The sequence below is a fragment of the Sus scrofa genome, chromosome 14, assembly GCF_000003025.6.
Source record: "Sus scrofa isolate TJ Tabasco breed Duroc chromosome 14, Sscrofa11.1, whole genome shotgun sequence".
In the NCBI taxonomy this organism is placed as follows: Eukaryota; Metazoa; Chordata; class Mammalia; order Artiodactyla; family Suidae; genus Sus; species Sus scrofa.
In genome coordinates, this window is record NC_010456.5 from 130311674 (window position 1) to 130337719 (window position 26046).

At 48.8% G+C, this 26046-nt stretch overlaps 1 protein-coding gene across 1 annotated transcript in view; it reads left to right on the forward strand.

Annotated features, from left to right (window-relative positions):
* Positions 1-26046, forward strand: part of PLPP4 (phospholipid phosphatase 4) — a 147416-nt gene that overhangs the window by 34457 nt on the left and 86913 nt on the right. Inside the window, exon 2 of the mRNA XM_001924179.5 lies at positions 18065-18173. Within this exon, the coding sequence (XP_001924214.1) occupies positions 18065-18173 (109 nt within the window). The remainder of the gene's footprint in view (positions 1-18064; positions 18174-26046) is intronic.

The window sequence follows — 26046 nt, forward strand, 5'->3', positions numbered from 1 at the left end:
GGCGGTTGGTGCTGCTTCTCAGCTCCCCTGACTCTGGTGCCCTGCAAGGACCTAGGCCCAAGATTGCTCGACCACATTCCTCAACGGAAGCCAGAAATTCAGATTTTGCTGTAAGAGCTCCTGGTTTTCAAGTATTGGCTTCAAATTACACATCTTTAAACAACATTGAGCAGCTGAAACCAAACACAGCCGCAGACTGCATCCAGTCCAAGGGCAACCGGCCACCAGCCTCTGACTTAAGATTCCATGTGGCTCAGGATTGGATTTTTGTTGAAACAGCCGGATTTGTTTGTTTAGTCTTGATTCAACAAATATTTTTTTTTTTGTATTGAGCTACAGTTGATTTACAATATTATATTAGTTCAGGGGTTCAGTACAGTGATTCAGTAGTTTATAGATTATACTCCATTTACAGTTATTACAAAACAATGGCTCTATTCCTTGTGTCGTGCAATATACCCTGCTAGCTTATTTATTCCATACAAAGTAGTTTGGGCCGCTTCATCCCCTTCCTCTCTCTTCCCCCTCCCTGCCCTTCCCCTTGGTAACCTCTAGTCGTTCTCTTTATCTGTGAGTCTGTTTCTGTTTTGTTGTATACATTCATTTGTTTTATCTTTTAAGATTCCACAAGTGATAACATACAGTATTTGTCTTTATCTGGCTTATTTTACTAAGCTTAATACCCTGTAGGTTCACCTACATTGTTGCAAATGGCAGAATTACATTCTTCTTGATGGCCAAGTAATGTCCCCTTGTATGTGAAATCACATTTTCCTTATCCATTCATCTGTGGATGGACACTTAGGTTGCTTCCATGTCTCGACTGTTGTAAAAATGCTGTTATGAACATTGGGGGTGCATGTATCTTTTCGAGTTAATGCTTTAATTTTCTCTAGATGTATGTCCAGGAGTAGAACTGCTGCGTCATATGGTAGTCTTGTTTTTTTGAGGAAGCGCCATACTGTTTTCCATGGTGACTGCATCAATGTATGATCTTGGCCAGCCGTGTACTAGGGCTCCCTTTTTCCCACATCCTTGCCAGCCTCTGTTATTTGTAGACTTTTTCATGATTGCCATTCTGACAGGTGTGAGGTAATATCTCATTGTAGTTTTGACTTGCGTTTCTCTGATGATTAGCTATGTTGAGCTAATCTTCACATGCCTGTTAGCCATCTGTATATCATCTTTGGAAAAATCTCTATTCAGGTCTTCTGCCCCTTTTGAATTCTTTGAACTGAGTTGTGTGAGGTGTTTGTATATTTTGGATATGAATCCCTTATTGGTCATATTGTTTGCAAATATTTTCTCCCATTCAGTAGGCTGTCTTTTTGTTTTGTTGATGGTTTCCTTTGCTCAACAAATATTTATTGAGCACCTACTACATACCAGGCACTGTTCTAAGCCCTGAGGATATGGCTATGATTAAACATAGGCAAGAATCCCAGGTACCTCTTGGAGCTGGTGTTCTGCTCTGGCCTTTCTGCTCCATGCTGCTGTAGCTTTGCAGCTGTGATGATGACCTGGTATCTCCATCCCCTTCTTAGGAAGATTTCTAGGGAGCAATGCCATCCCAGCTATAGAGCCCAGGCATCCCGATGGGCAGCCGTGGCTTGGTCCTTGACTCAGGAGCTGGCCGTTGTTGAGGCCCTAGACCCAGCATGTCCAAGGTCCGGCCCATGTCCACAGGCACGTGTCTCAATGTGACTCTGTACTGAGGTGTTCAGGGTTGGCGGTGCAGATGGCCACGAAAATGCTTAGTGATGCTCAATGTCAGCAACAAACTTTGGGGGCAAAAATGAGGATTTATTTGCTTAAAAACCACAGGGCTGGCCATTCTTATTCTCAACCCCTAACCTGGGCCCTGCCATCAGTGTCTCATCTCATCACTGCCATCTTCAGCCCTTGGCTTTTTGATCTGTGGCTCTTCCATCTCATGCATCTGCCAGCCCCACTGAAGCCCACTTTAGGACCGCACGGCCTCATCCCTCCCCTGGGAAGAATAGGTCACAGAGAGAAGGTCAGGGTCTTATTTCAGGTCAAGACTTGGCTGATTTCTGCAAAGGACTCAGTAAGAAAGGCTCGATGTGGCCTGTCACCACTGCTAACTGACACCAGGGGACATCCGATGAAGTTGGAAGGGAGAAAAATATCAAAGTCGCATCGCAGGCTCCTGTTTAGGAACAAGTGCTCTCAGGCTGGTGTATTTTAATTAAACTTACAGCTCTGAAGCCTCTTCAGATTAAGTTCTGTCTTTACTGTGTTTCGCCTTGAGTGCTGGGGGTGGGGGGGGGCATTTTTTCTGTCCCAGTCTTCTTCTCAAGTGCTGTATCCTGGGATCTTGTTGTGATCTGGTCTGGAGGTGGATGTGCAGGATGTTCCAGGGTGCTTTAAGCTCTGGCTAAATTCCTAAGGACTCAGGAATCCTTGATTTAATCCAGGAATGAATGGTTCACTGGGCATTGCAGAGTCATAGATTAATTAGAGACTGAGGTCCCTTAGCAAAGAAATATACACTTTTCCCCTCTTTTCCATCTTTTACCAGTTTTTTCTTTGGAGTGGCTTTTGTTTGCCTGTGATTCAGATACAGCACGGTGGTCCCTGCATCAAACATCATTTCTGTGGGAAGTATGTCTGGCCCAGAGAGTCCGTCCTGGGGGGTTCTGGGTTGTTAGTCCTGCTGGGAGAGGAGGCCTAGCCTGTGCTGGGGTGAGGGTCTGGGCTCTAGGAAGTCCTGGTAGCCATGTTTCCTTGTGTCCCAAGCCCAGCAGCCTGGCTTAGTCATTGGCCACTGCAGGGCTCAGTTCCAAAGGCCCCTCTTTACCCAGCTTATTAGGCACCTCCTTTCCAAGGCAGCATCTGAGCCAGGGAGAGGGTTCCTCATCACCCCAGACCCTGGGGCACCTTTAACCTGAGGGTTTCCAGGTATGTCCAGGTGTGCGGATTTTTTTTTTTTCTTTTTGGGGCCGCACCTGCAGCATATGGAAGCTCCCAGACTAGGGCTTGGATTGGAGCTGCAGTTGATGCCTATGCCACAGTCACACGGGATCCAAGCTGTTTTTTCCACCTACGTAGGAGCTCATGGCAACACCAGGTCCTTCACTGAGCAAAGCCAGGAATCAACCCCACATCCTCATGGACACTATGTAAGGTTCTTAACCCACTGGGTCATAACGGGAACTCCCGGTATGTGGATTTTTGAAGGCCACTTGTTTTGTGAATGACCTGATGACCTCTTTCCATTACTCTCCTTTCTCCTTTCTGATTTTTTTCATTCCTCTTTCCATTGTCACACTTTACTGAAATCCATTTAAAGCTAATGATACTTTCCAAGTGTATCGGTGTTCCTTTGGCTTTTAGGACATTTAATTTTGTAGTGTCCTCATAGCCAATGAGCAAAACCGTGAGGAAAGAGAAAATCTTTTCATTGTGGAGTTTTACAACAGTGTCCACCAGTTGTCAGCACTTTTATTTCATTTGTTTCCCTCCACTGCCCCCCTTCTTCAGTCTTTTTGTGCAGTATATTACGGCAAGTTCCAAATATGGCATTATTTCTCATCTAAATACTTCAAAAAGTTACTTTAACCAATGGACACTGAAAAAATAAGCAAAACCTCAATTCCACCCCCCGCCCCTGCCAGACCACAAGACTGTTTGTAACACCCAGTAGAATTCACGCTAATTTCGTCGAATCAGGATCCAGATAAGATCCACGCATGGTTACGTGGTATTCCAATATTTTAGGAACTTTTATTTATTTATTTTTTTGAGTTTGGACTTTTTCAGTAATTAGTGTGTCAGTGCCAGTCGTCGAGTACTTCTTGTGGGCCCTGACAGTGATCCGCAATCCTCACCACACCCCAGCAGGGTGTTCTGCCCAATTTACAGATGCAGAAGGGGATTCAGCAGTTGGCCCCAGGTCGTGAAGCCCTAACTAGGCTTGGTGGCTTGAATTTCTGTGGACCAGAATGTTCTGTTTGCGTGCAGGCAGTGTAAACAGTTTCATTCTTCTGTTGCTTCCTTCCAAAGGGAAGGAGGGCACCCTTGGTAGAAATGTTTGGAAATAATTGCTCTAAATGTTTGGACTTCGGGGTTGATGCATGTGGTTTCTCAGCATTGTGCTTCTGCAGAATAAGCTTCCATTTGTGCCCGTCCTCCATGGCAGGTGTGCCCAGGTGTGCTCTGCTTCTCTGTGAAGCAGAAGTGGTTTTGATTATGCCGTTGCTGTTGGAGGTGATGCCACGAGGAAGGGCACGTCTAAGCAGAGAGCAGCCCGGTCTTCTGCTGAGTCCCTGCTAAGGCCTCCCATTGATTCCTCATCACAGCCCACCAGGGAGGCGGTCAGGTTGTCTCCATTCCCAGAGGAAGCAGCCGGGGCTCAGAGAGGAGAAGTAACTCCCCTGAGGTCGCAGCTGGTTAGTGGGGAGGGCACACAGTGTTGGCTGCCAACATTGTGCCTTCCTGGTAACACCACCTTCCATGCTGCTCCCCCCACTCTCAGGGTCCTGCTCGGGGACCACCTGTGCCAAGGTTTTATTCTGGAAAATTCCAAATATACAGAAGCGTTGGAAGAGCACAACGATGCTCCGTACACTCCACCTAGAATAAGCAATTAACGTTTTATCCTGTTTGCTGTATCTCTGTATTTATGCTGAGGCTTCATCTCTGTATTTGTACATACATTTTTCTGAGCGATTTGAAAGTAAGTTGCTGACAGAGTGTGATCCTAAATGCCCTCCATGTTTCAGTTACTTCTCCACAAACATTCTTCTCCATTTCGCTGTCATGTCCACGTTGCGGGAAATTGTAATATTTCCTTATTGTCACCTAATATCCAGCCCATCCTTCAGGTCCGAAACGGAAAAAGTCATCCTCAAAGTTTCTTTTCAATAGTTTCTCTCTCTCTCTCTCTCTCTCTCTCTCTCTCTCTCTCTCTCTCTCTCTCTCAAGCTACTTTAGGGCTGCAACCTCGGCATATAGAGGTTCCCAGTGTGGAAAGTGACATCATGTCTTTTCTATCAAAGGAAACCTTGGTGACTCCATTTTGCTCCGGTTTCGGCAGAAACACCCACTGTGAGCCCCTTCCTCTTTCCCTCTTTTCCCATCAAGAGTTTGTTTCAATGAGCCACCCGGGAAGAATGTGCGCCCTGACCTGTCCCATGGGAAGGGGACAGGTGCATCATCTGTGTTAGGGATCCATAGGGGAGGTCCTTGGTCTGGTCCCTTCTGCAGAAGTAGAGCCCTGTCGAGATTTCTCCTTGTCCACGTGTCTCACTTTCGGACACTAACGACCCAGGCCAGCGTTATGTTCATTTCCAACACTGGTCTAGGGGTCCAGTCGGAGCTACAGCTGCTGGCCCACGTCACAGCCACAGCAATGCAGGATCCCCAAGCTGCATCTGCGACCCCACAGCTCAGGGCAACGCCAGATCCTTAACCCACTGAGCAAGGCCAGGGATTGAACTGCAACCTCATGGTTCCTAGTCAGATTCTTTTCTGATAAACCACAATGGGAACTCCTTTTAATGGTTTCTTTTTAAAAGCTTCTTTCTTTTTTTTTGACCAAAGATTCAGTCAGAACACATGGTTACATTTGGTTGTTTTATCTCTTTAGATTTTTGTAATCTGGAACATTCCTGCCCACTGTTCCTTTGGGAGTCCAAAGTCCTAATCAGGTTCAGAGTTCGTGTGTTTGGGAAGATGCTTCATGGGGACCCTGTGCCCTCCATGTAGCCTGTGTCGGGCATCCAAGAGGGGTCTGTGGTCCCGGCTTTGGGGACCTCAGGTAGAGCATGCAGGTGCGTGTCGTTTTTCTAAATGCAAAGGAAGAGTTGGTGTGAGCATCTCTGAGTCCATAGCTTTGCTTTATCCATGCAGCCTGTCTGGTCCTCTCCCCTCCTTTATGAGCCGCGGACATGGAGACTCAGGCTTGGAGGACATCTTCAGGCTTGGCCCCCATGTTGCCACTGTCCCACCATTCTCCCCGTCAGATTTAGGAGGGCACAGCCCCGTTGGCGAGAAAAGAATTCCTGCCCTGGAGTTCGGGGGGTCCTGACTGTACGTGACAGCCACCCCTGGACAGATGAGGCTGAAAGCAGTTTGTGAGTAACACACTCCCAGCCCAGAGGAGGAAGACGCCGCATGCCACCCAGGCCACACAGGAGCGCAGTGAGCAACCAGGGCTGATGGGAGGCAGGCTTTCTAGCATCAAAGGGATGGGATGCTCCCTGGTTCCTGCGGGAGGATGTGACTGGCTTGTGAGAATAATCCCACGGGCTGGCAGGGGACTGAAGCCTGCTGCTCGAGGATAAGCAGGTGCCGTATCTGGTCCTCTTGATAAGGAGGGTCGTTTGTGTAAGGGAACAGGGCTGGGGGGACTTCAAATGGTTAGGCCATTTGAAGCTTTTGTGGTTTCAGATGTCAAGAGGGGGCATAACATGGGGCCTTAATTTGAGGCTTTTCTCTGGGGTTCAACATCACACCCGCAGTATGTTTTCTATATGCAGGCACCTCGCCTCCCAAACCCCCTTCATCTTATTCACTCCGTTACCTGTCACACCAACCCTCGCAGGTAGGAGCTGTTATCAGCACCCCTTTATAGATGAGGAAACCAAGGCCCAGGAGGTGACGTCCCTTGACCAAGGTCCCAGAGCTGGAAGGGGTGGTGGGAGAGCTAACCCAGAGTCTGCTCTCCAGAGTCTGTGTCCATGCAGTGCAAGAGGCTGCGAGATTTAGAGTGAAGACGGGAGGATGTGGGTGTGAATCCGGGCTCTTCCTCAGGTGGTTCTTACTCACTTGCTAATCCCCAGCGAGGCTTATGGCAGAGCAAGAGGGACCATCCCCAAGAGCCGGTCCTTGCCTGGTCCTTGGCTGGTCTCCTGGATGTAATTCTTTTCCACCAGGTGAGGGGCAGGCAGCTTTAAGTCAACTGCTGCGAGGCACCTGCTTCTCCAAAATGATAGGGAGGCGGGAGGAGGTGGGAGCAGCTTCCTGGGGGCTTCATTTCTCTTTCCAGCTCCTTCCCAGTGTGTCATTCTTTCCATCTCTCCTTCGCAACAGCGAACTGCTCTCTGCAAGAATCTGATCTCCGTTGTTCACACTGCGTGAGAATTGAGGTCGACACATTGTGTTTCCCCAAAGGAAGGAAATTGTATTTCTAATTGTGGGAAAGCTTATCTCTTGTTAAAGTAATTGCAGATGCCATCACACTGGTGGGAGATCTATGTGTTTGCATGTTCCTCGACCTCCAATTCTAGGGTCTGTGCTAAGGAGGACATGGAACAGTGGACATTCTGTGGCCCAGAGACCTGTGCAGACTTGGGCAAGACATCCTATGTCTTATGGCCTCGGTGTCCTCATCTCTAAAATGGGAACAACGGTAATTTCTACCTCTTTTTTTTTTTTGACAGAATGCATGATTTCAGTTCTTTTTATTTTTTTAAATTGAAGCATAGATGCTTTACAATGTTGTGTTAGTTTCAGTGCTACAGCAAAATGATTCTGTTATATACACACACACACATATATATTATTTTCAGATTCTTCTCCATTATAGGTTATTACAAGATATGGAATACAGTTCCACCTCATAGGCTTCTTATGAAGATTAAATGAAGCAGTGTTGGAAAGCGGCAAACACAGGGCTTGGTACAAGATGCTTCCAACATGATAACTCGTTATCCTTATTCTAATGGTTACTTCTGTGTTTGCGGGTGGCCAACCTCCCTGACCCACAGTCTAGCCTGTCCAGAGGCAGGCCGCTGGTTTACTGGCTCCCAGAGAGAATCCATCAATATGTTCTCTCAATGACTTGTCCCCAGGACTAATGGAAAATCCAATACGCCTCCTCCTGCCAGGAGCGGAGCTGCCTGCCTGTTCTGCTGACCGCATCCGATGCCCATTTGTGAGCACTTTCCCTCCTGCCTGGGAGAGGCCCACTAGAGGGGGGAAGTCAATTGTGCAATTAAGAAACATGCTTTGCTGTTTGCTCTCACCTGGAAAGTTCTATCATGGGTCTCATTTGTGCCTCCTTGCGGAGTTCAGAAGTGACTTTCAGGGCCATTGTTTGCTCGTAGAATAGCCAAAAGATGTGGTAGTGGTTGACATTTATCTGTCCTGTCCCATCTCCTTTCCCCAACAAGCAACTTCACTGGCCCCGGGTGGGGTGTGAAGGGGGAGAGGAAGGCTTCTTAGCCTCAGTCTTCATGTCGTCAGCATCACTTGTCCACATTTGTAAGGACACCAGCCACCCTTGATTGGGCCCCTTTTTGTCCGGGTTCTTGACCAGATCCTAAGATTTGTTACTGCTAATGACAGCAGGATTATTACTGCCCTGGGAGGGACAGCCACCCTCAGGGGCCAGGAGGGACATCTGAAATCTTAGGGTAAGTGGCTTTTTTTCAAGTCACCCAGTTGGCAAATGTCAAATCAGAGATCTGAACCACGCTTAAATGTCTGATTAAGTTTATATTTCCGTGTGTGTGTGTGTGTATGTGTGTGTATATTTGTGTAATGGCTGCACCTGCAGCATATGGAGGTTCTCAGGCTAGGGGTTGAGTCGGAGCTGCAGCTGCCGGCCTTCACCACAGCCACAACGATGTGGGATCTGAGCCACATCTGCAACCTCCGCTGCAGCTTGTGGCAACCCCAGATCCTTAACCCACTGCACGAGGCCAGGGATTGAACCCGCATCCTCACAGACATATGTCGGGTTCTTAACCTGCTGAGCTGCAATGGGAACTCCTTTCCATATAATCTTAAGTTATTTTTGGTTGGGAGAAAGCTGCAGAAATCTGAGTCTAGTATGTCACTGAAATGTTAACCTGTCTTGCAAAAAGCATATTATCAAGGTACATGAGTTAAAGGTCACTGACAAATCTCTGGAATCTTTTAGAGGATGATGGGAAGATTCTGGGCCTTGAGAACTTCACCTTGAGTCAGAAGAGGCCCAAGGGACAGTGACGTCACAGTCCCTTGTTCCAGAACTTTCTATTCCTGATAGTGTGATGTCAAGATTGACCTTTCCTGCATGGGAAAGTATTCCGAAAGAGAATGGATGTGTGTCTATGTAGGAATCCCTTTGTGGCAGAGGAGAAATTATCACAACATTGTAAATCAACTGTACTTCAATAAAACTTAGAAAAAATTGACCAGTCCTCTGGGTCCCCAGCTTTGGGCTGAATCGCTTGCCACATTCACAATGTGGACAGTGTAGATACACCCCCTGGCACATGCCTAGATGGCCATGGTCTCCACAGGTATCTCCAGGTTGAAGGCCACCTCATGTGTCCGACTAGTGAGGCACCCCAAAGGAGAGTGGAGTGGCGAGCCCCTGTGTAGTCCAGGTTCTGACTTACAACTAAAGGCCTTGACGTCTCAGTCCCCAGTCAGTTGGCACTTAGCCTCCTTTACTGTAATCCTCACAGGAGTATGTGGTTTATACACCAGGGTTCATAGGACAATACCTGGTATATCACAGGCGCTGAGTAAATGTTTGTTGAATGAATAAACAATAGGCAAAGGGACACTGTCTGTCCCTTACTGCACTCCTTCCTAGGTAAGCAGACAGGCTCTTAGGCTGCGTGAGGTCATGCTGAGCTATGCAAACAGAACTAGCCCTCAGAAGAGTGTGTGTGTACATGTGTGTGTGAGTGTGATGTGTACCAGTCACCACTCTAAATGCTAACCTAGCTGGCTCTAGTTTGGGGATCCTCCAAGGGGCAAGGTATTGATTTTATTTGATGCCAGGCTGGGCCTGAAGAGCCCCCCCCCCGCCCATGGGGCAGTCTGTGCCACTGGAATTGCATCCTCTGCTCCTGGGTGAAGGTTCGGATGACCAAAGAAGGGACAGACCCTGTGTTTGTAAATTTGCGTGAAGGAGTGACCAGCTGCCTACTGGAGGGAAAAGGGAAATCCTAAGATGTTTTTATCTGCTTGACTTTGGCTTCGCTTCTCCTTTAGCTTTTCTACCTGCTTTTCACTCCACATTTCAGGTCGCCTTCTGCCTCTTTGCTATTTCAGATGCTTTTGGTGGATTCTCCTTATATTTTAAAAATTGCTTGCTTTTGCTTGCGTTCTGCTCAATTAAGTTCTGACTTGGTGTGTGTGTGTGTGTGTGTGTGTGTGAAATGTAGGTAAGAATCTGGTCTACAGAGGATTAAGGGTCTCTACTACGCATGAACTGCTCATGAGTTAAAGGGAATTTCTCAATATTAAGTTACGAGAATGTCTTTGGGTTTTCATAGTGTATGTTTTCCAAATTCTTCAAACTGTATCATCAGAAAACCAAGAAGAAAACAAGTAACACTGTCCCAGCTTTGCCAGGGAGAAATTAAGTTAGATTAAAACCATTGTCCAATTCAGGGAGTTCCCATCTTGGCGCAGTGGAAACAAATCAGCCTAGGAACTATGAGGTTGTGGGTTCAATCCCTGGCCTCACTCAGTGGGTTAAGGATCTGGCATTACCATGAGCTGTGGTATAGGTCACAGATGTGGCTCAGATCTGGCATTGCTGTGGCTCTGGTATAGGCCAGCAGCTACAGTTCCAATTAGACCCCTAGCCTGGGAACCTCCGTATGCCGCGCGTGCGGCCCTAAAAAGACAAAAGACAAAACAAAACAAAAAAAACATTGTCCAATTCAAACACCAAAGAAATAGAAGAAGCATGTCTTAGATCAAAATCTCACCGCAAGTTACATGACTTTGGACGGTTACCATTTTCATGAAAGAAAATTATCTGTTTCCTTTAGTAGTAACTTCATGCTTTTCACATCAAAACAGGTTGACCTATGCAGTTTAGATATTTTAGTTTTGAATCCCTGTTAAGTGCGGTGATGTTACCGACAATAGTATTAGATTCAGTGAATCCTGGAGTTCCCGTCGTGGCTCAGCAATAATGAACCCAACTGGTGTCCATGAGGATTTGGGTTCAATCCCTGGCCTTGCTCAAAGGGCTAAGGATTCAGTGTTGCCATGAATTGTGGTGTAGGTCAAAGACATGGCTTGGATGTGGCGTTGCTGTAGGCTGGCAGCTACGTCTCCTGGGACCTTCCACGTGCTGTGGGTGTGGTCTCAAAAAAAAAAAAAAAAAGAGTCTGTGAATGAACGCATTTTGAATGCATCTGATGGAGGCAGAAGTCATTTCATTTGAGGCCAGACTGGCCCTGGCTGCGGAATAGAATTTATCAATGACAGTGGAGAAAGCACTGCTTTCACACCTTTGCGTTCTCTTGAAGTAGCATTTTTTCTTTGAAACGATGAGTACATCCTTTCTGATCTGTTTTATGTTCACGTCTCTTTCTCACATAGTGCCCTTCCTTTCCTTTCCTTTTGGTCACCAAGCCTGACGAAGTCTCCACCACTTCTAAGCCTATCATGAGATGGAATGGATAACTGGGGGCAGTCAGCCACATAATTGGCATAGCTATCGTGACACCAAATCTCCTTTTTTTTTTTGTCTTTTTGCTATTTCTTGGGCCGCTCCCGCAGCATATGGAGGTTCCCAGCCTAGGGGTCAAATCGGAGCTGTAGCCACCAGCCTACGCCAGAGCCACAGCAACGCGGGATCCGAGCCGCGTCTGCAACCTACACCACAGCTCACGGCAACGCCGGGTCATTAACCCACTGAGCAAGGGCAGGGACCAAACCCGCAACCTCATGGTTCCTAGTTGGATTCGTTAACCACTGCGCCATGACGGGACCTCCTAAAATCTCCTTTTCTTTACACGTCTCTGCAATGATGGGGAAATGCCACTCACCGTGAGGACAGTTTTGATTTTCAGCCTTGGAGCACGAGGAGCTCTGTGTTGGTGGATCTTTCGGACCTTTTCTGGGCATCGGGATGTTTTTCTCTGCATTGTATTTATTGGAAATAAAAGGAAGCTAAATGGTTTTACGCACTTGCTAGTGGTCAAACAGTTGCTACACTTTCTTCAGCCTTTTCTTGAAAACTCAAGGACGTTGGTCTTTATACTGGTGCTTATCCTGGGATATGCTGATGATGCTGGCAGGAGTTGTTACAACCAGTGGGGCTATTTTCTTCTATGGCAGAGAGCATCCGATCATTGTGCTTTTGAGTTGTCATTTTTATTTTTCATCTTTTGTTCTGCCTCTCCTGTGACACACGTGGTGCTGGGGATGCCTGTTGGAGCTTTGCAAGGTAAGCGACCCCCGTGGCTTTGCACCACGGAGAGGTTTGGTCCACAGATGAGCAGCTTTGCTGCTGCCCCCTCTCTTTCCATCCCCCATCGTGCATAGGAAGGTCCTGTTGACCCTCCAGGGAAGGCAGGTCTCCACCCAGAGGCCAAAGCCTCAATGTAGAATTTAACAGCATGCCTAGGTTTTCATTGTATTTATTATAATGTTTACCAGCTGTTTATAGAGGGAATGGTGATTTCATAGTCCAGCAGTGGCATGACGTTTCTGCTAAACTAAACACCTTTTGGTAAATGAAGTCTGAAGAAAAGTCATAGTGCAGGTGGAGGGAGAGTCAGGCCACCTCGGTTCTTCAGTGGCTGCAGTTGGGAAGAACTGGTTTCCCACAACCTCCCCCTGCCACTCCCAAGCGCGCTGTGTCTCTAACTTAGTGCTCTCTCTCACCAATCTTGTTAAAAATGAATCATCTAGAAGTTCCCATTGTGGCTCAGCAGTTAACGATCCTGCATCGCATCCATGAGGATGTGGGTTCAATCCCTGGCCTCACTCAGTGGGTTAAGGATCCGGCGTTGCTGTGAGCTGTAGTGTAGGTTGCACACACGGTTCGGATTCCACATTGCTGTGGCTGTGGTGTAGGCTGGCAGCTACAGCTCAGATTCGACCCCTAGCCTGGGAACCTCCAAATGCCAGGATGTGGCCCTAAAAAAGAAAAAAAAATCATCTGATTTAGTGTATCTGGACTGGGGCCCAAGAGTCTGCATTTTTAACAAGCTCCCTCCTGGGTGATGCTGATGGTTTGGCCTCTTGTGGCTCCAGGTTTGGTCCACAGCTGAGCAGCTTCAGCATCACTGAGAGGCTTGCTGGAGAGGCTAGTCCTCGTTCCTGTCCCTGGACCTGATGTATCTGCAGTCACAAGACCCCCAAGTGGGTTCTGGGCACATTAACACTTGGAAGCCCTGATCGTGCATGCTGCTAGGGCACCCTCAGTGTATAGCGAGCCCTGCTGAGCTGGCAGCTGGTACCCTGTCTCAACTTACCTAGAAGCAGGTATCCATTTGGTGGTTTGCAAACCACTTTACAAAGAGCTCGTGGAAGGATGTTTCAAGGCCTGGCATGCCCTCTCTTTCATGCTTCCAGAGCTTTCCATTCCACCACATGCCCACCTCTGCTCCCGTTTGCATTTTGAGACTCATGTCCTCTGCGTAGCTGCCTCGCTGTCTGGATTCTGAGAGGCAGGCGCCGGTGGCAGGTGCATGGCTGGAGAAGGGACATCTATCTTCTTGGTGCTGCTGCTCCCAGAGGATGTCATTTGCCTGACAGATATGTTCAGGCTGCAGCCACTCCAGGTGGGGTGAGGAACTCTGCAAAGGGCTGGGCGCACGAGGCTTTCAAACACTGCCGTGAGGATAGTAACTCCTGGGAAATAAAGCGGGCGAGGAAGCACAGGGCTCAGTGGTGGGCCAGGGAGGAACTGGGGATCCTGGTTCTGGGGTCTGTGAGTGTGGGGGCTGCAGGACCATCATAGTGATGACAGCCGGTGGGCAGCAGATTGTATTTGAAAGGAGGCTGCTGCCGCATCTCTCATCTCCCCTGCTTTTCCGCAACGGGGCTTTGCCACATCCCTGCTGAGAGGTGGGGTCAGTTCCCTTCTCCTGACTCTGGGCTGACTTGGTGACTGAAAACCCAGTGACATCACAAGACTTCTGAGGCTGGGTCAGAAAAGCCACTCAACTTCCACCTGGTTCTCTGGGGACCCCCATGGTGGAGGAAGCCAGCAGCCATGAAGAATTCTGACCATGCTGAGACTGCAGTGCTGGAGAGATACGTGAGGTGCTCAGGTGGCAGCTCCAGCCAGGCACCCATGGCGGCCACTCGAGCAGCCACCCTGATGTCCATCCTCGTCAAGCCTTCAGGGGACACAGCCCCAGCTGATGACTGCCTGCTGTGACCACACGAGAGATTCTGAGTGAGCTCTGCCTAGCTGGACCCTTCTCAATTTCCTGATCAAAACAAAATGAATGATGGGCTTAAGACTCTATGTTTGGGGGCAGTTTGTTATGTAGTCATAGCAACTGGAGTATTCCGAAAGGTTTGGTTTTCAAAAGTAGGTCATTCACATCTTACAAACACCTTTCAAACCAAATTCGTTTTACTTAGTTGTGTTTAAAATGTTTAAAAAACACCCAGGAGCAGTGAGTAGGTCATCCCCAAAATTAAAAAAAAAAAAAAAAAAAAGTCTGAAAACTGTCTAGTAAAACTTGCAGGAGGCCGAATGATAAGGGTGATGAAGTACGAAGTTTCTGTTCATTCTTTGTTAAATATTTTATATTCTTTCATTTAATTTTTATTCCCACTCTATAAGGTGTGCCCATTTTACAGATGGGCCGATTGAGGCTCTGAGATATTAAGGTATTAAGAAACTCACTAATCACAGCTGGAGCTGGGATTATGAACCCCGATGGGCCTGACTCCAGAGTCTGTCCTGCAGCAGACAGGAGGATTGTTAAGGTGGAGACTTCAATCTCCGAGTCTCCTCTCCTTGGGGACAAGGGTTCAGGACCCTGAAGAATCATCTGGTTTAGTGCTGGGCCCTTCAGGATCACCTGGGGGATGTTTTAAAATCCACCTGCCAGGCCCTGCCCACACCAAAACCGTAGGTCTGGGGTGGGGTGTCTCCAGATGCTTCCAAACCACCTCCGTTTGTCATCTCTGACCTAGTCCAACCTCCCACGTGGCAGGTGAGGACACCGAGGCCCAGTGAGGAGAAGTGACTTGTTTCGAGACCCTAGAGCAGCTTCATGGCAGAGCTGGGGCAAGAGCAGTTTTCTTGGCACCCAGACAGCAGGCTCCCCTGTGCCTCATTTGGAGGCGGCTTGGAGGGCTTAGCAGAAGTTAGCTTGCCCATCAAGGAGGGATCTCAGTGCCCTTTTACAATAAGATGCTGCAGTGGAAATGTTTTGGGTTCAGGAATGGTGAAGAGTTGGCTCATTAAGTCGTACAACAAACATTTTACAAGCAACCCTCATGTGCTAGGTGTGAGGGCCCCATGCAATGTTGAGAACAGTCTGGGGCTGGCGTCAAATTTTTTTTCTTGAAATTGTCATAAGGGACAGCATTTGAGGACTTAAAATCTCAGTTGAGGGAGGAGGGAAGGGGGGGGTAACAGGAAAGGAGAGAGACAGAGGGAGCGACATGAATAGAGACAGGTTGACTTTCAGGTCTCTTTTAGACAGAGGGTAGATTTCAGTGGGAGGCTGATCTGAGGACATTTTCTGTGGAAGCTGTTCCCAGTCCTGAACAGACATCAGATTCTGCAGTCACCGGAGGCCTGTCCTGCTGGGCTCTGAGGACACAACCCTGGAGGGGCCCCCACCCTCCACACCCTCCCACTGTAGCTGGACCTGCAAACAGATTGTGACCATACAGAGGCCCAAGTCGAGGCTAGAAACCGGGGCAGTGAGACCCTTAATTCTGTCTGGGGGCTGGGATGGTTTAGGCTGACCCTCCATCGAGGTTTGTCCTAAGACTGCGGGGTTTCCTGGGATGCAGGGCTTTCGGTGCTAAAACCAGCTGAGTCCTGGGCAAACTGGGACCTTTGGTCACCTGGGTGGTTTCCTAGATGAGATGAGAGCTGACCTCAAGGCCCCTCCCCCAGTTCCCCTCCTCATCTTGGCCATGGTACCCCTCTTCCTGGACGCCCAAGCCGGGGGCTCTTGGAATCCGTTTTGACCCCTCCCCACCTCCTGCGTGCCTGTTCTTTGTTCTGCCCTTGTAGCTGTACCAGGCCTCTGTACACGGACACCAGTTAAGTCTGGGAGACAGAGTTTTGGGGGAAACAGAAAGAACAGTTTTATTGGAGTTCCTGTTTTGGCTCAGTGGGTTAAGAACCCAATTAGTATCCATGAAGATGTGGGTTCGACCCTTGGCCTCGCTTCGTGGGTTAAGGATCTGGCATTGCCATGAGCTGCAGTGTAGGTTGCAGACACTGCTCGGATCCTGCATTGCTGTGGCTGTGGTGTAGGCCGGTGGCTACAGCTCCGATTCAACCCTTAGCCTGGGAACTTCCATATGCCTCAGGTGTGGCCCTAAAAAGGAAAAAAAAAAATACCTTTATTGCTTTGGCAGGCAAAGGAGACCACAGCATGCTAACACACTCCAAACTGTGTCCTCCCTGGAGAGGGGATGGCAAGGGGTTTTGAAGGTTTAGCTTGAAAAAGGGGGGGGGGGCTGTTGATAAGGCTTAGGGTGCCTGGATTCTTCTCCCTCCATAGATCATTTCCCAGTCCTCAAGGCTGGAGGCAGGTGGTCCAGGGATGGTTTCTGGTGGTCTTTGCAGCTTGACCTTCTCTCTGCAGGGAAGACAGCTCACAAAAAGGAAGGGGTGTTAGGGGGTGTTTCAAAGGGAAAGAAAACGGCCAGGTTCAATATAACTCTAACTACAAAGTAACCATTAGTAAGAGAAAGCAATTAAATGAGGAAGAAATCATGTGTGGAAAGTCAGAGTAAGTTAGTGGCCAAGGCAGGGATGCCCTCATGGAGACTGTTTTAACTTGTTTTTAGTTGTAACAATGTTTCTAAATCATTAACTCTCCGAGTCAGCCTTTTGAGAGGGAGGGGAGGCCTGGGAGGCTAAAGGAAAAAGCTGTTTACTTTAAAACACACGGCCCAGACACAGTTTAGAATAGGTTTACAAGGAGATCCTGCTGAATAGCATTGAGAACTATGTCTAGATACTCATGTTGCAACAGAAGAAAGGGTGGGGGAAAAAACTGTAATTGCAATGTATACATCTAAGGATAAACTGACCCCCTTGCTGTACAGTGGGAAAATAAAATAAAATAAAATAAAATAAAACACACGGCTCAGGGGCTTGTCCACAGTTTCACCCTTTCGTCTCCCTGCGGGCGTTGGTCGCAGGGCCAGCTGTCGCACCTTCCTTGCTGTCTCTGCCTTCCCTGCCCTGTTCTCCAATTCCTCGTCCTCACCACCATCTCGAATTGAAGCTTTCCTTCCATGCACCTCTGCGGAATTCCTCATTGGTTCAAAAGCCAAGCTCCTTAGCCTGGTGCCCAACCCCCAAGTCACCCGGCCCCTGTGTTCTTTCCAGCCACATCCCCAGCCATGCTGAGCTGAAGTCACCAGGTGGAGAGCTGGACGGTGGCCGGATGGCCGAGAGCTGAGCAACCGAACGGTCCCTGCAGTCTGTCTGCTCGTCCCCCGGCTGTTTCCCTTGGTGGTGATTCTTTTCATCCTCCGGGGTGTCATGGGTCCCCAGAGTGTGAGAGGGGCCGGCGGGTGGAGGCGGAGGCTTAGAGCCATTTGGTTTCTTGGCAAAAGCCCCGAAGGCACCTTATCGCCCTCTTTCCTTCCTTCTTTCCTTTCTGCCTTTCCCTCCTGTCCCAACCTTCTGTCTTCTGGAAGCGTCTCTTTCTCACTCTGCCCCCTGGCGGTGGCGAAGGTGGCAGGGCAGCGTCGGGGGCAACACAAAGGGATGAGCGCTGTGGTTCTTGCTCTCACCCTGCCCGCCGCTCCCTCTGCTCCAGCTCAAGTCCATTTCCTTCCTGAGACTGTGCTGCTGGCCTTGCCTTGCCCAGTCCGAGCCATCATTCTGGACTTCAACTCTCAGTTCACCTGGGAGCCCCAAGTTCTTAGGGTCTCCCTATGCCAGCCCCCCAGCTGTTCGCATAAGCCCGGAATTGGTTCTAGAGGGCAGGTGGCCACAGAAGGTTCTAGAGTCTCAGTCATTCTTCCCCTCTTTCCCTGGTTGGAACTGGCCGACAACCATCCGCCGGGCAGCCAGGCAGCCAGGCCTCCCCTCCCCTTCCCCAGAGGGTGGAACAGTTCCCCAGAGCGCGTGCTGGATCCACTTTCTCCAGGGCTCAGCCCTCATGCCTCTTTCTTTGTTGTGTTTCAGTTTCACAGAGTTTTTGGATCCATTCCAGCGAGTCATCCAGCCAGAAGAGATCTGGCTCTATAAAAACCCTTTGGTGCAGTCAGACAACATACCTACCCGCCTCATGTTTGTAAGTACCCTGATTTCATGGCTAGTTTGACCACTCTCTCAAGTCGGAAGCAAATGGGTTTTCATTGCTGCTTTTCCAACCCTGGGCTGATGAGGGTGAGCAGCCCCCCAAAACAGAGCGGCCCTTCAGATTAAAATTCAGTTCCAGATCAAGATGGGTGTCGCTTGGTCACGTGAGAAGTCATCGCCTGACACGTTGGAAAAGAAGGGACCTGCTTGGCTGAGCTCTGCCAAGGAGTTTCCAAATACTTAGAGTAAAATAAGCAATGGGTGAACAGACTTTCCTGCCCAATCCGCTTTTAAAATCAGCCTCGACTTAACCCAGCTTAGGCACCATAGATGGTTGTGTCAACCACTTCTTTGGGTTTTGATGGTTGGGTTGACCAATGACGAGGCCACTGTGTGTGACTCAACTTTTAGATGGAGTCTCTGCTCCTGGGTAAATGGGGGACCGCCCAAATAGCTAGTGGATATACTGGGACCGTTTTTACCTTTTGACTCTGCTCCATGACAATTACAGCCTTTTATACTTCACCTTCTGCGTGCTGAGCCCTTCGATGAGAGCTTAAGAAAAGATGCGCTTAAGAAAAGATGCTCTCATTTAGTCCTACCCGATAGCCTAGTGAGGAGGATGTCTCTCTGCCCAGATTTTGCAGGGGCAGAACTGCATTCCAGAGAGGTGAAGGGACTTGCCCAAAGCCACACAGCTAGGGAGCCACAGAGCCAGGATTCACATTGACGCAGCCAGGCCTGGGCCCCCCTCTCAGCCAGGAGGTTGCTCTGTAGTCAGGAGCTGAGTGTCCAGGACGCCTTGCTGATGCTCACTGACTCCTAGAGAACTGCCACCAGGCCTTCCTGTAGCAGAAAAAAGGTTGAAGCTCTCTCTCATTACAGAACAATAATACAGATTTTTTTTTTTTTTTTGTCTTTATAGGGCCTTACTTGCAGCATATGGAATTTCCCAGGCTAGGGGTCAAATCTGAGCTATAGCTGCCAGCCACAGCTCCAGCAACGTGGAATCCCAGCCACATCTGGGACTTAACACCACAGCTCATGGCAACCCCAGGTCCTTAAGCCACTGAGCAAGGCCAGGGATTGAACCGGCATCCTCATGGATACTAGTCGGGTTCGTGTCCTCTGAGCCATGGCAGGAACTCCAATGATGTAGTTTCTGGGTGTGGGCAACCTTGTGGCTCCAAGTGTCTTCCTATTGACCAGACATTGTGTCTCCTGCCTCTGGGAGCTGAAGTGACGGGGTCCAGAGCTTTCATAGAGCACGTACAGAATATTTTTGCATTTTGAAAGAAACCCCTCTGATCTTGCGGAGTAAATCTTGTTCATCGGTGATGATGGGAAAGATTGTTGTGTCTGCAAACATCCCAAAGGGCCCAGAAAACTACATGTGCATTAATGTATTATTTTAATTGCTTTTGAGTAATTATTTTTCTGCCGGGAAGTGAACTGGATTTTTGTAAATATCGGGGAAATTACAAAATGTGGCATTTCTTTGTTTTGTCTTTTTAGGGGTGCACCCTTGGCATATGGAAGTTCCCAGGCTAGGGGTCAAATCAGAGCTTTAGTCACTGGCCTACACCACAGCCATAGCAATGCTGGATCCGAGCCATGTCTGTGACCTGCACCACAGCTCATGGCAATGCCAGATCCTTAACCCACTGAGTGAGGCCAGGGCTCAAACCCATGTCCTCTTGGATGCTAGTTGGGTTCATTAACCACTGAGCCACGATGGGAACTCCAGGGCATGTCTTACTTGAGCATTTAATACTCAGTTTGAGTCTGAAAATTAGGTTTTTAAAATTTTTTTTCCCACTTCTGCTCTAACTCAAATCTTCCATAAACCCTAGGAATAAAGTAACTAATGTGTTTCTAACTAGTTCACTCCATGGTTTTAACAGGGGGAGCATCTCTTTATCACTTATGCCCATTCTTCAAAGATTTCACATTTCATGTGCCGTGAGACACAATTTAGAGATGAATGTTCATGTAGGGTGTTGTGAGAAACTTGCGGCTGTGTCCTAGATTTATGAACAATGGATTGTTTGGAAGTCTAGATACAAATGCCACAAATATTTTGGCTGCAGACACAAACAGGATGGAGCACATTTGCATGTTGGCAGTGGAGGGAAGGAGGCAGCAAAGGAGTTATTCAGGGCTGTGATTCTCAGAGAATAGAAGGGTATTCAGCCCCAAACACTGATTCATACCCTCTAATCTCCTAATGAAATAAGTTCAACCTTTGGTTTTGTTAATAGTAGTTGATGAATTTCATTCATTGGGTCACAAGATTTAGTGCGATTCCACAACGACACAAGGCAAGCAGTGGATACGTTTAGAATACGCGGAACACGAGATGAAAAATGCTTTGTCACCACATAAATTAGATTTGTTCTCCTGGGTTTTATTAAGAGTTTAATACAAGGTATCATTTGTCTGCATTTGACCCTTTCAAACCTTCTGGTGTTTAGAGCAGAATCTGTAATACAGTATATTTTCACTGTTTTTAACAAATAGCTTGATTTCCTTAGACAGCTCAAATTTCCTTTTTTTTTTTTATTTATTTATTTTTTTGTCTTTTTGTCTTTTGTTGTTGTTGTTTGTTGTTGTTGTTGTTGCTATCTCTTGGGCCGCTTCCGCGGCATATGGAGGTTCCCAGGCTAGGGGTCCAATCGGAGCTGTAGCCACCGGCCTACGCCAGAGCCACAGCAACTCGGGATCCGAGCCATGTCTGCGACTTACACCACAGCTCACGGCAACGCCAGATCGTTAACCCACCGAGCAAGGGCAGGGACCGAACCCGCGACCTCATGGTTCCTAGTCGGATTCGTTAACCACTGCGCCACGACGGGAACTCCCCAAATTTCCTTTTTTAATGCATAAACCCAGTCCTGGGGTCTCCTCTCTCTGGGTTGGGATATTTGAATCTAAAGGCAAACTTGGTAACTTTCTAACCCAAATCTTGGTAACTTGTTTGAAGGCAGCTTCTTTTAACCCAGATGTTTCTTTATCTGGGAAATTAGTGTTTCTGGAGCTGTGCCTGTGTGTATGTTTGTGTGTGTTTTAAAGGAGCTACTTGGTTAAATGGCACAAAAATCATACCAGAATGTTAGGGAATTAGGTGAGGAGTCAATGGTAGTGATGTCACCAGGAAGCCCCTGATTGGCTGCTTCTCTGTCCTTGGCACCAGCAGCTGAGGTGACTTGATCTGTCAACAGGAAACTTGGGGTGTGGTTGGGCCCTTTGATTCCAAGAGCTTGTTTCTCTTGAGGACTCTGGGTTCCTGTTGACCAGAGAGCCAGGCTGAGAACTCTTTTCTCACCCACTGGGTCTTGACGTAACATCTCCTGGATGTCCCCAAGCCATCAGCTGCTCCTTTATTCAAAAGAGGGCATGCTTCCTTTCTGAACATGCTGAGTTCAGCAGAGCATCTTTGAAAGAGATGCTCCCACACCTACTTTTCGGTGCGGGAAGCCTCAGTCTGTGTTGGGTATTGCTTTTTAGTACTCTCTTTGTTGTGGTCTGCAGTAGTTGCATCTTTGTGCGTGCAGAGAATGCTTCCAGGATGAGGGAAGCCATAGGAACTGCAGGTGATGGGTGGGTACTTGACCCCTGTAGGTTCCTGGGGGCCATACTTCTCTGAAGCAAAAGAGAATCTGGAAAGGGCCAGAGGAGAGGCTCAGGTCCCTTTTTAGGGACCTTCATCATCATCATTATCATCATTGTCCTTGTCATTGCTGTCATCGTGGATGTAGCATCGTGGAGTATAGGCGCTGTGCTCATCACTTTACAAACAGCATCTCAGCGACTCCTCTCAGAGTCCTTTGAGGTTGGTCCTTTTGTTAGCCTGTAATTACAGTGGAGAAAATGAAACTGTCAGGAGATTTAACAACTTATCCAAGTTTCAGCACCATCAGTGACTAGACCAGAGTCCGAACGCTGCCAACTGCCAGGGTGTAGACCTTCTCGGAGCCATTCACCTGCGCTGCCTCCTCGAGAGGCGCGGAGTGCAGCGTGTCACACACCAAAGAAGCAGGTGTAAAGGCCTGGACACAGCAGATGCCAGGGCCGTGTGGGCCACGTGAATAGGAGTTTAGACTGCTGGGTGGCAAAGGGGGCTGGGATAGAGGCAGATCGTAGATGATTTCTGATGAGTTAATTATTTTAATTCAATAGGCATTTACACGAAGCACCTTCCTTGAGCCAAGCCTGGTGGCAAGTAGTGGAGGTGCCAAGCTGCATAAGGCACAGTCTGGGGGGACACACACAGCAGCATGCATCAGACTGGTGGGCATCACAGGAAAACCTGGAAAGGACAGGCCAGACCGAGGGAGGAAATTGAAGGTGTTTCCCAATTTCTTTCCTTGGCTTAAAAAAAAATCTACCCTAGACCTGTCCTTTGCCCTGGTCTCTTTTTGCTCCAGCCATGGTTTATTTCTGTCAAGTAGTACTGATACTATGTTGATTTGATGACAGGGTTTTCTCTTCTGGGATAGGATGCTTCTCAGGAAGACAGAAATCAAGTCAGTTTGAGGGGAAGAGGGAAGGGAAAGAGACAAAGCTGGCTTGTGAGAGACAGTTTAATTTTTAGACATGTTTGAAAAGTCTCATCTCTTGGCTCTGCGAGGCTGTAATTGTTGGCCCGCAGCGGGCCCTTTCCCAGGTGTCTGCACACCCCAAGTTGTTGGAAGCACCGTGCGGCACGCCCACCTGTCAGACGCTGGAAATTAAGGCACTTTGGGCCCATTGTTTTGTCTGATGTGGGTGAACCCCGGTGACAAGTTCCTTGGCTGACATCCTAACATCGGGGTCTCTGGCTCGGACCCCTTCGGTGGTTCAAAGTCCTTGGCACACTCATGCCCTTCCCTTCAGACATGCTGCTCCCTGCTCAGCTGATTCCCAGAAGCGCCCCGGCAGCATCAGCACTCAGGGGTCACCCACTTCCTGGGTGTAGCAATGGCTGGGGACCGATGGCACTTCCTATGTTGTTTTCATTGGTTGCCCGTATTGGAGATGTTGGACCTGGAGGGCATGGGCGAGGTGCCTGGGCCAACTAGGCTTATCCCTGTCCCTCCACACCCAGACTAGGCACAGACGAACTGGAGCTTCCCATGCTCTATTCCTGTGGGTCTGGTCACAGGATCCTGGCTTGGGTCCTGTGTGCACAGGTTTCTCTGGGAACAACCATCAGCATGTCCTGGATGCTAGCTCTGCTGGGCCCCGTGGATGACTGTTGGGAGGGGCCCCAGAATGGACCACCTCGGGCAGCTCCCAGCATTGCTAATGACTAGCTAAGTGCATTGGGAAAATCACCTCCCCTCTCGGTGCCTCAGGGCCCTACTCTGTAAAAGGGGGGCTTCAACAGCACTTGCCTCCCTCCCCAAGGTATGGAGAGCTTCAAATGCAATGACAGACTTGCAGCACTTCACTTCGTGTGCAGTACACAGCAGCATTCAACAACTCAATGAATTTCAATCCTTGCAACCATCACTATTATACCCATTTTAGAGAGAGGACACTGAGACCCAAAAGTGAACAGGTTAAGCGACATATTCACGGTTGCAGAGCTGATACATGCTGGAGCTGGGGCTTGAGCCAGGCTGTCCTTAATCTGAGTCCGTTCCCCACATTTTCCTCCACAGAGCTCTGGCTTCCTCGCCTCTGGAAGAACATCAGGCAAATCCGGCCATGTCCTAGACCCTTGCTTAATGATTTATACAGACTGTCCTGATCTGTGGCTACGGTGCGGTACCATTAATTAGCAGTTTACAAGATGGTCTTTATTATAGGAATGATCTCAGCCTCCGTTTCCCCATCTGTAAGATAGGGCTGTTGGGCTCAGGTGATCTCTGTGATTCCAGACCCCTGCCCAGGTAGCATGGCAGCCCAGTTGGGGTGTCCTGGTCCCACTAGCTGCGTGCATTTGTGCATTCACTACGTTCCAGTTCTGTTTTCTGTACAAGGAGGATTTTCCCGTCCACAGAGTGGTTCTGGGATTAGACAATGCGAGGAAAGCCTCTAACACACAGTAGGTGCTTAATCCATGACAGCTGCCACTGCCACTTCTGTGACTTATTCACGCTCCCGGAAATGAGCCTCTTTCCTTCCTTTTCCAACTTCAGAGACAAGGCATTTATTGCATTTTATTTGTGCTTCTTACTTCTGACACGAGAACTGCTATGACGCTGTGGTTAAAAGCACAGAGCTTGATGCTTGGTTTCAACAGCCTGAGCGCACATCTCCCCTTTACCACTTATTAACTGTGTAGCATTTAGCAGCTTGCTTCCCCTCTCTGTGCCTTCCTTTTCTATCCAGTAAGTAAGGAGCCTACTTCACAGGGTTGCTGTGAGGAATGAGTGAGTTAATTTACAAGAAGTGCCTGGAATAGACTCTGGCATTAGTAAGTTTTTAGAATATGTCAGCCGTTGTTGTCTAACCTCCAAATGTACATTCAGCGGCCCTGTTCTCATGGCTACTGCGGAAAACGCAAACACAGAGAGGGGCGATGTGTTCTCTGCACCCTGAAGCATCGAGTGGCTCAAGTTCAATGTCTCTCAGGTCCCATTTAATAATCACAGACCATCCACTGTCTTTCCACGGGGCCACTCCCAGGATTTTCAAACGTTAAAAAGCCCTGGGAATATTAACCTAAGGGTAAACAAGCTAAGGACACGTTTTTGCTGGTCCCCTTGGGTCCTGCATGTCCACGTTTGAAGGTAGAAGTTACCAGGCTCCGCCTCGGTATCTCTGTGTCCATCTCCATCACTCACAGGCTCTGGCAGTGGGACCGTGGCTTCTAATGGCTTTTGTCAGAACGTGGAAGGGCTGTGCGCTGGGGTTAACGCAGTCTGGTTTATGGACTGAATGTGGGGTGCTTGTTCTGTCTTCATTCCTCTCTTACTCGGTTCCGAGGTACTTTTGTGCAGGGGGGAAAGTTGCCTTCCTAATGTGTTGGTTTCTGGGGCTCATCTCTTAATTCCAACTTTTAGTTGAAAAATACTGATAAAAAGAGGGACAGATGATAAACGTAACTATGTGTCTGTCCTGTTTGAGGACTGTGCTGCCCAAGGATATGCCAGATGCGATTCCAGGAGGAAGACCTGCGACCAGAGCCCAAATGCCATTAGGATGAGAGGAGGCGAGAAGGACCACCCCCAACCCCACCCCAAGTCACGTGCAGACTTTTTTTTTTGCCTTTTTGTCTTTTTCAGGGCGCCACCTGTGGCACATGGAGGTTCCCAGGTGAGGGGTCTAATCGGAGCTGTAGATGCCAGCCTATGCCAGAGCCACAGCAAAGCAGGATCTGAGCCGTGTCTGCTACCTACACCACAGCTCACAGCAACACCAGATCCTTAACCCACTGAGCAAAGCCAGGGATCAAACCCGTGTCCTCATGGATGCTAGTCGGGTTCGCTAACCACTGAGGCACGACAGGGACTCCTCATACAGACACTTCTGTTGCAGCCGCCTGGTTGGGGCTGGGGCGCTTGTCTGATGGCTGCAATTCCCCACCTGCAAAGCTCCTGAGATGAGGAGCCCTGAGCCCTCCTGGGTGCTTCACACTGGCCCAGGAAGCAGCCAGGGTGGGGATGTAATTCAAGCAGGAGAGCTGGGGCAGCGAGCAGGGCTCAGAGAGACCCTCTTGATCACTGAGCAGTGAGCTTGGAGCCACTGGGCAGCTCTAATGCCTTCTCCAGCCCCCACTCCTGGGCTTGGAGCCACGTGTCCCCACACAGTGTCCCCACCCCCTGCTTGTCAGCAACATCGTGCTCAGGATCATCTCCTGTGAGCAGCCTCGGGAGCCTTGGCGGGGGCATCTTCCCAAATCATATTTCCTCTGGGGTTCCATTTCTGCCTAAGCT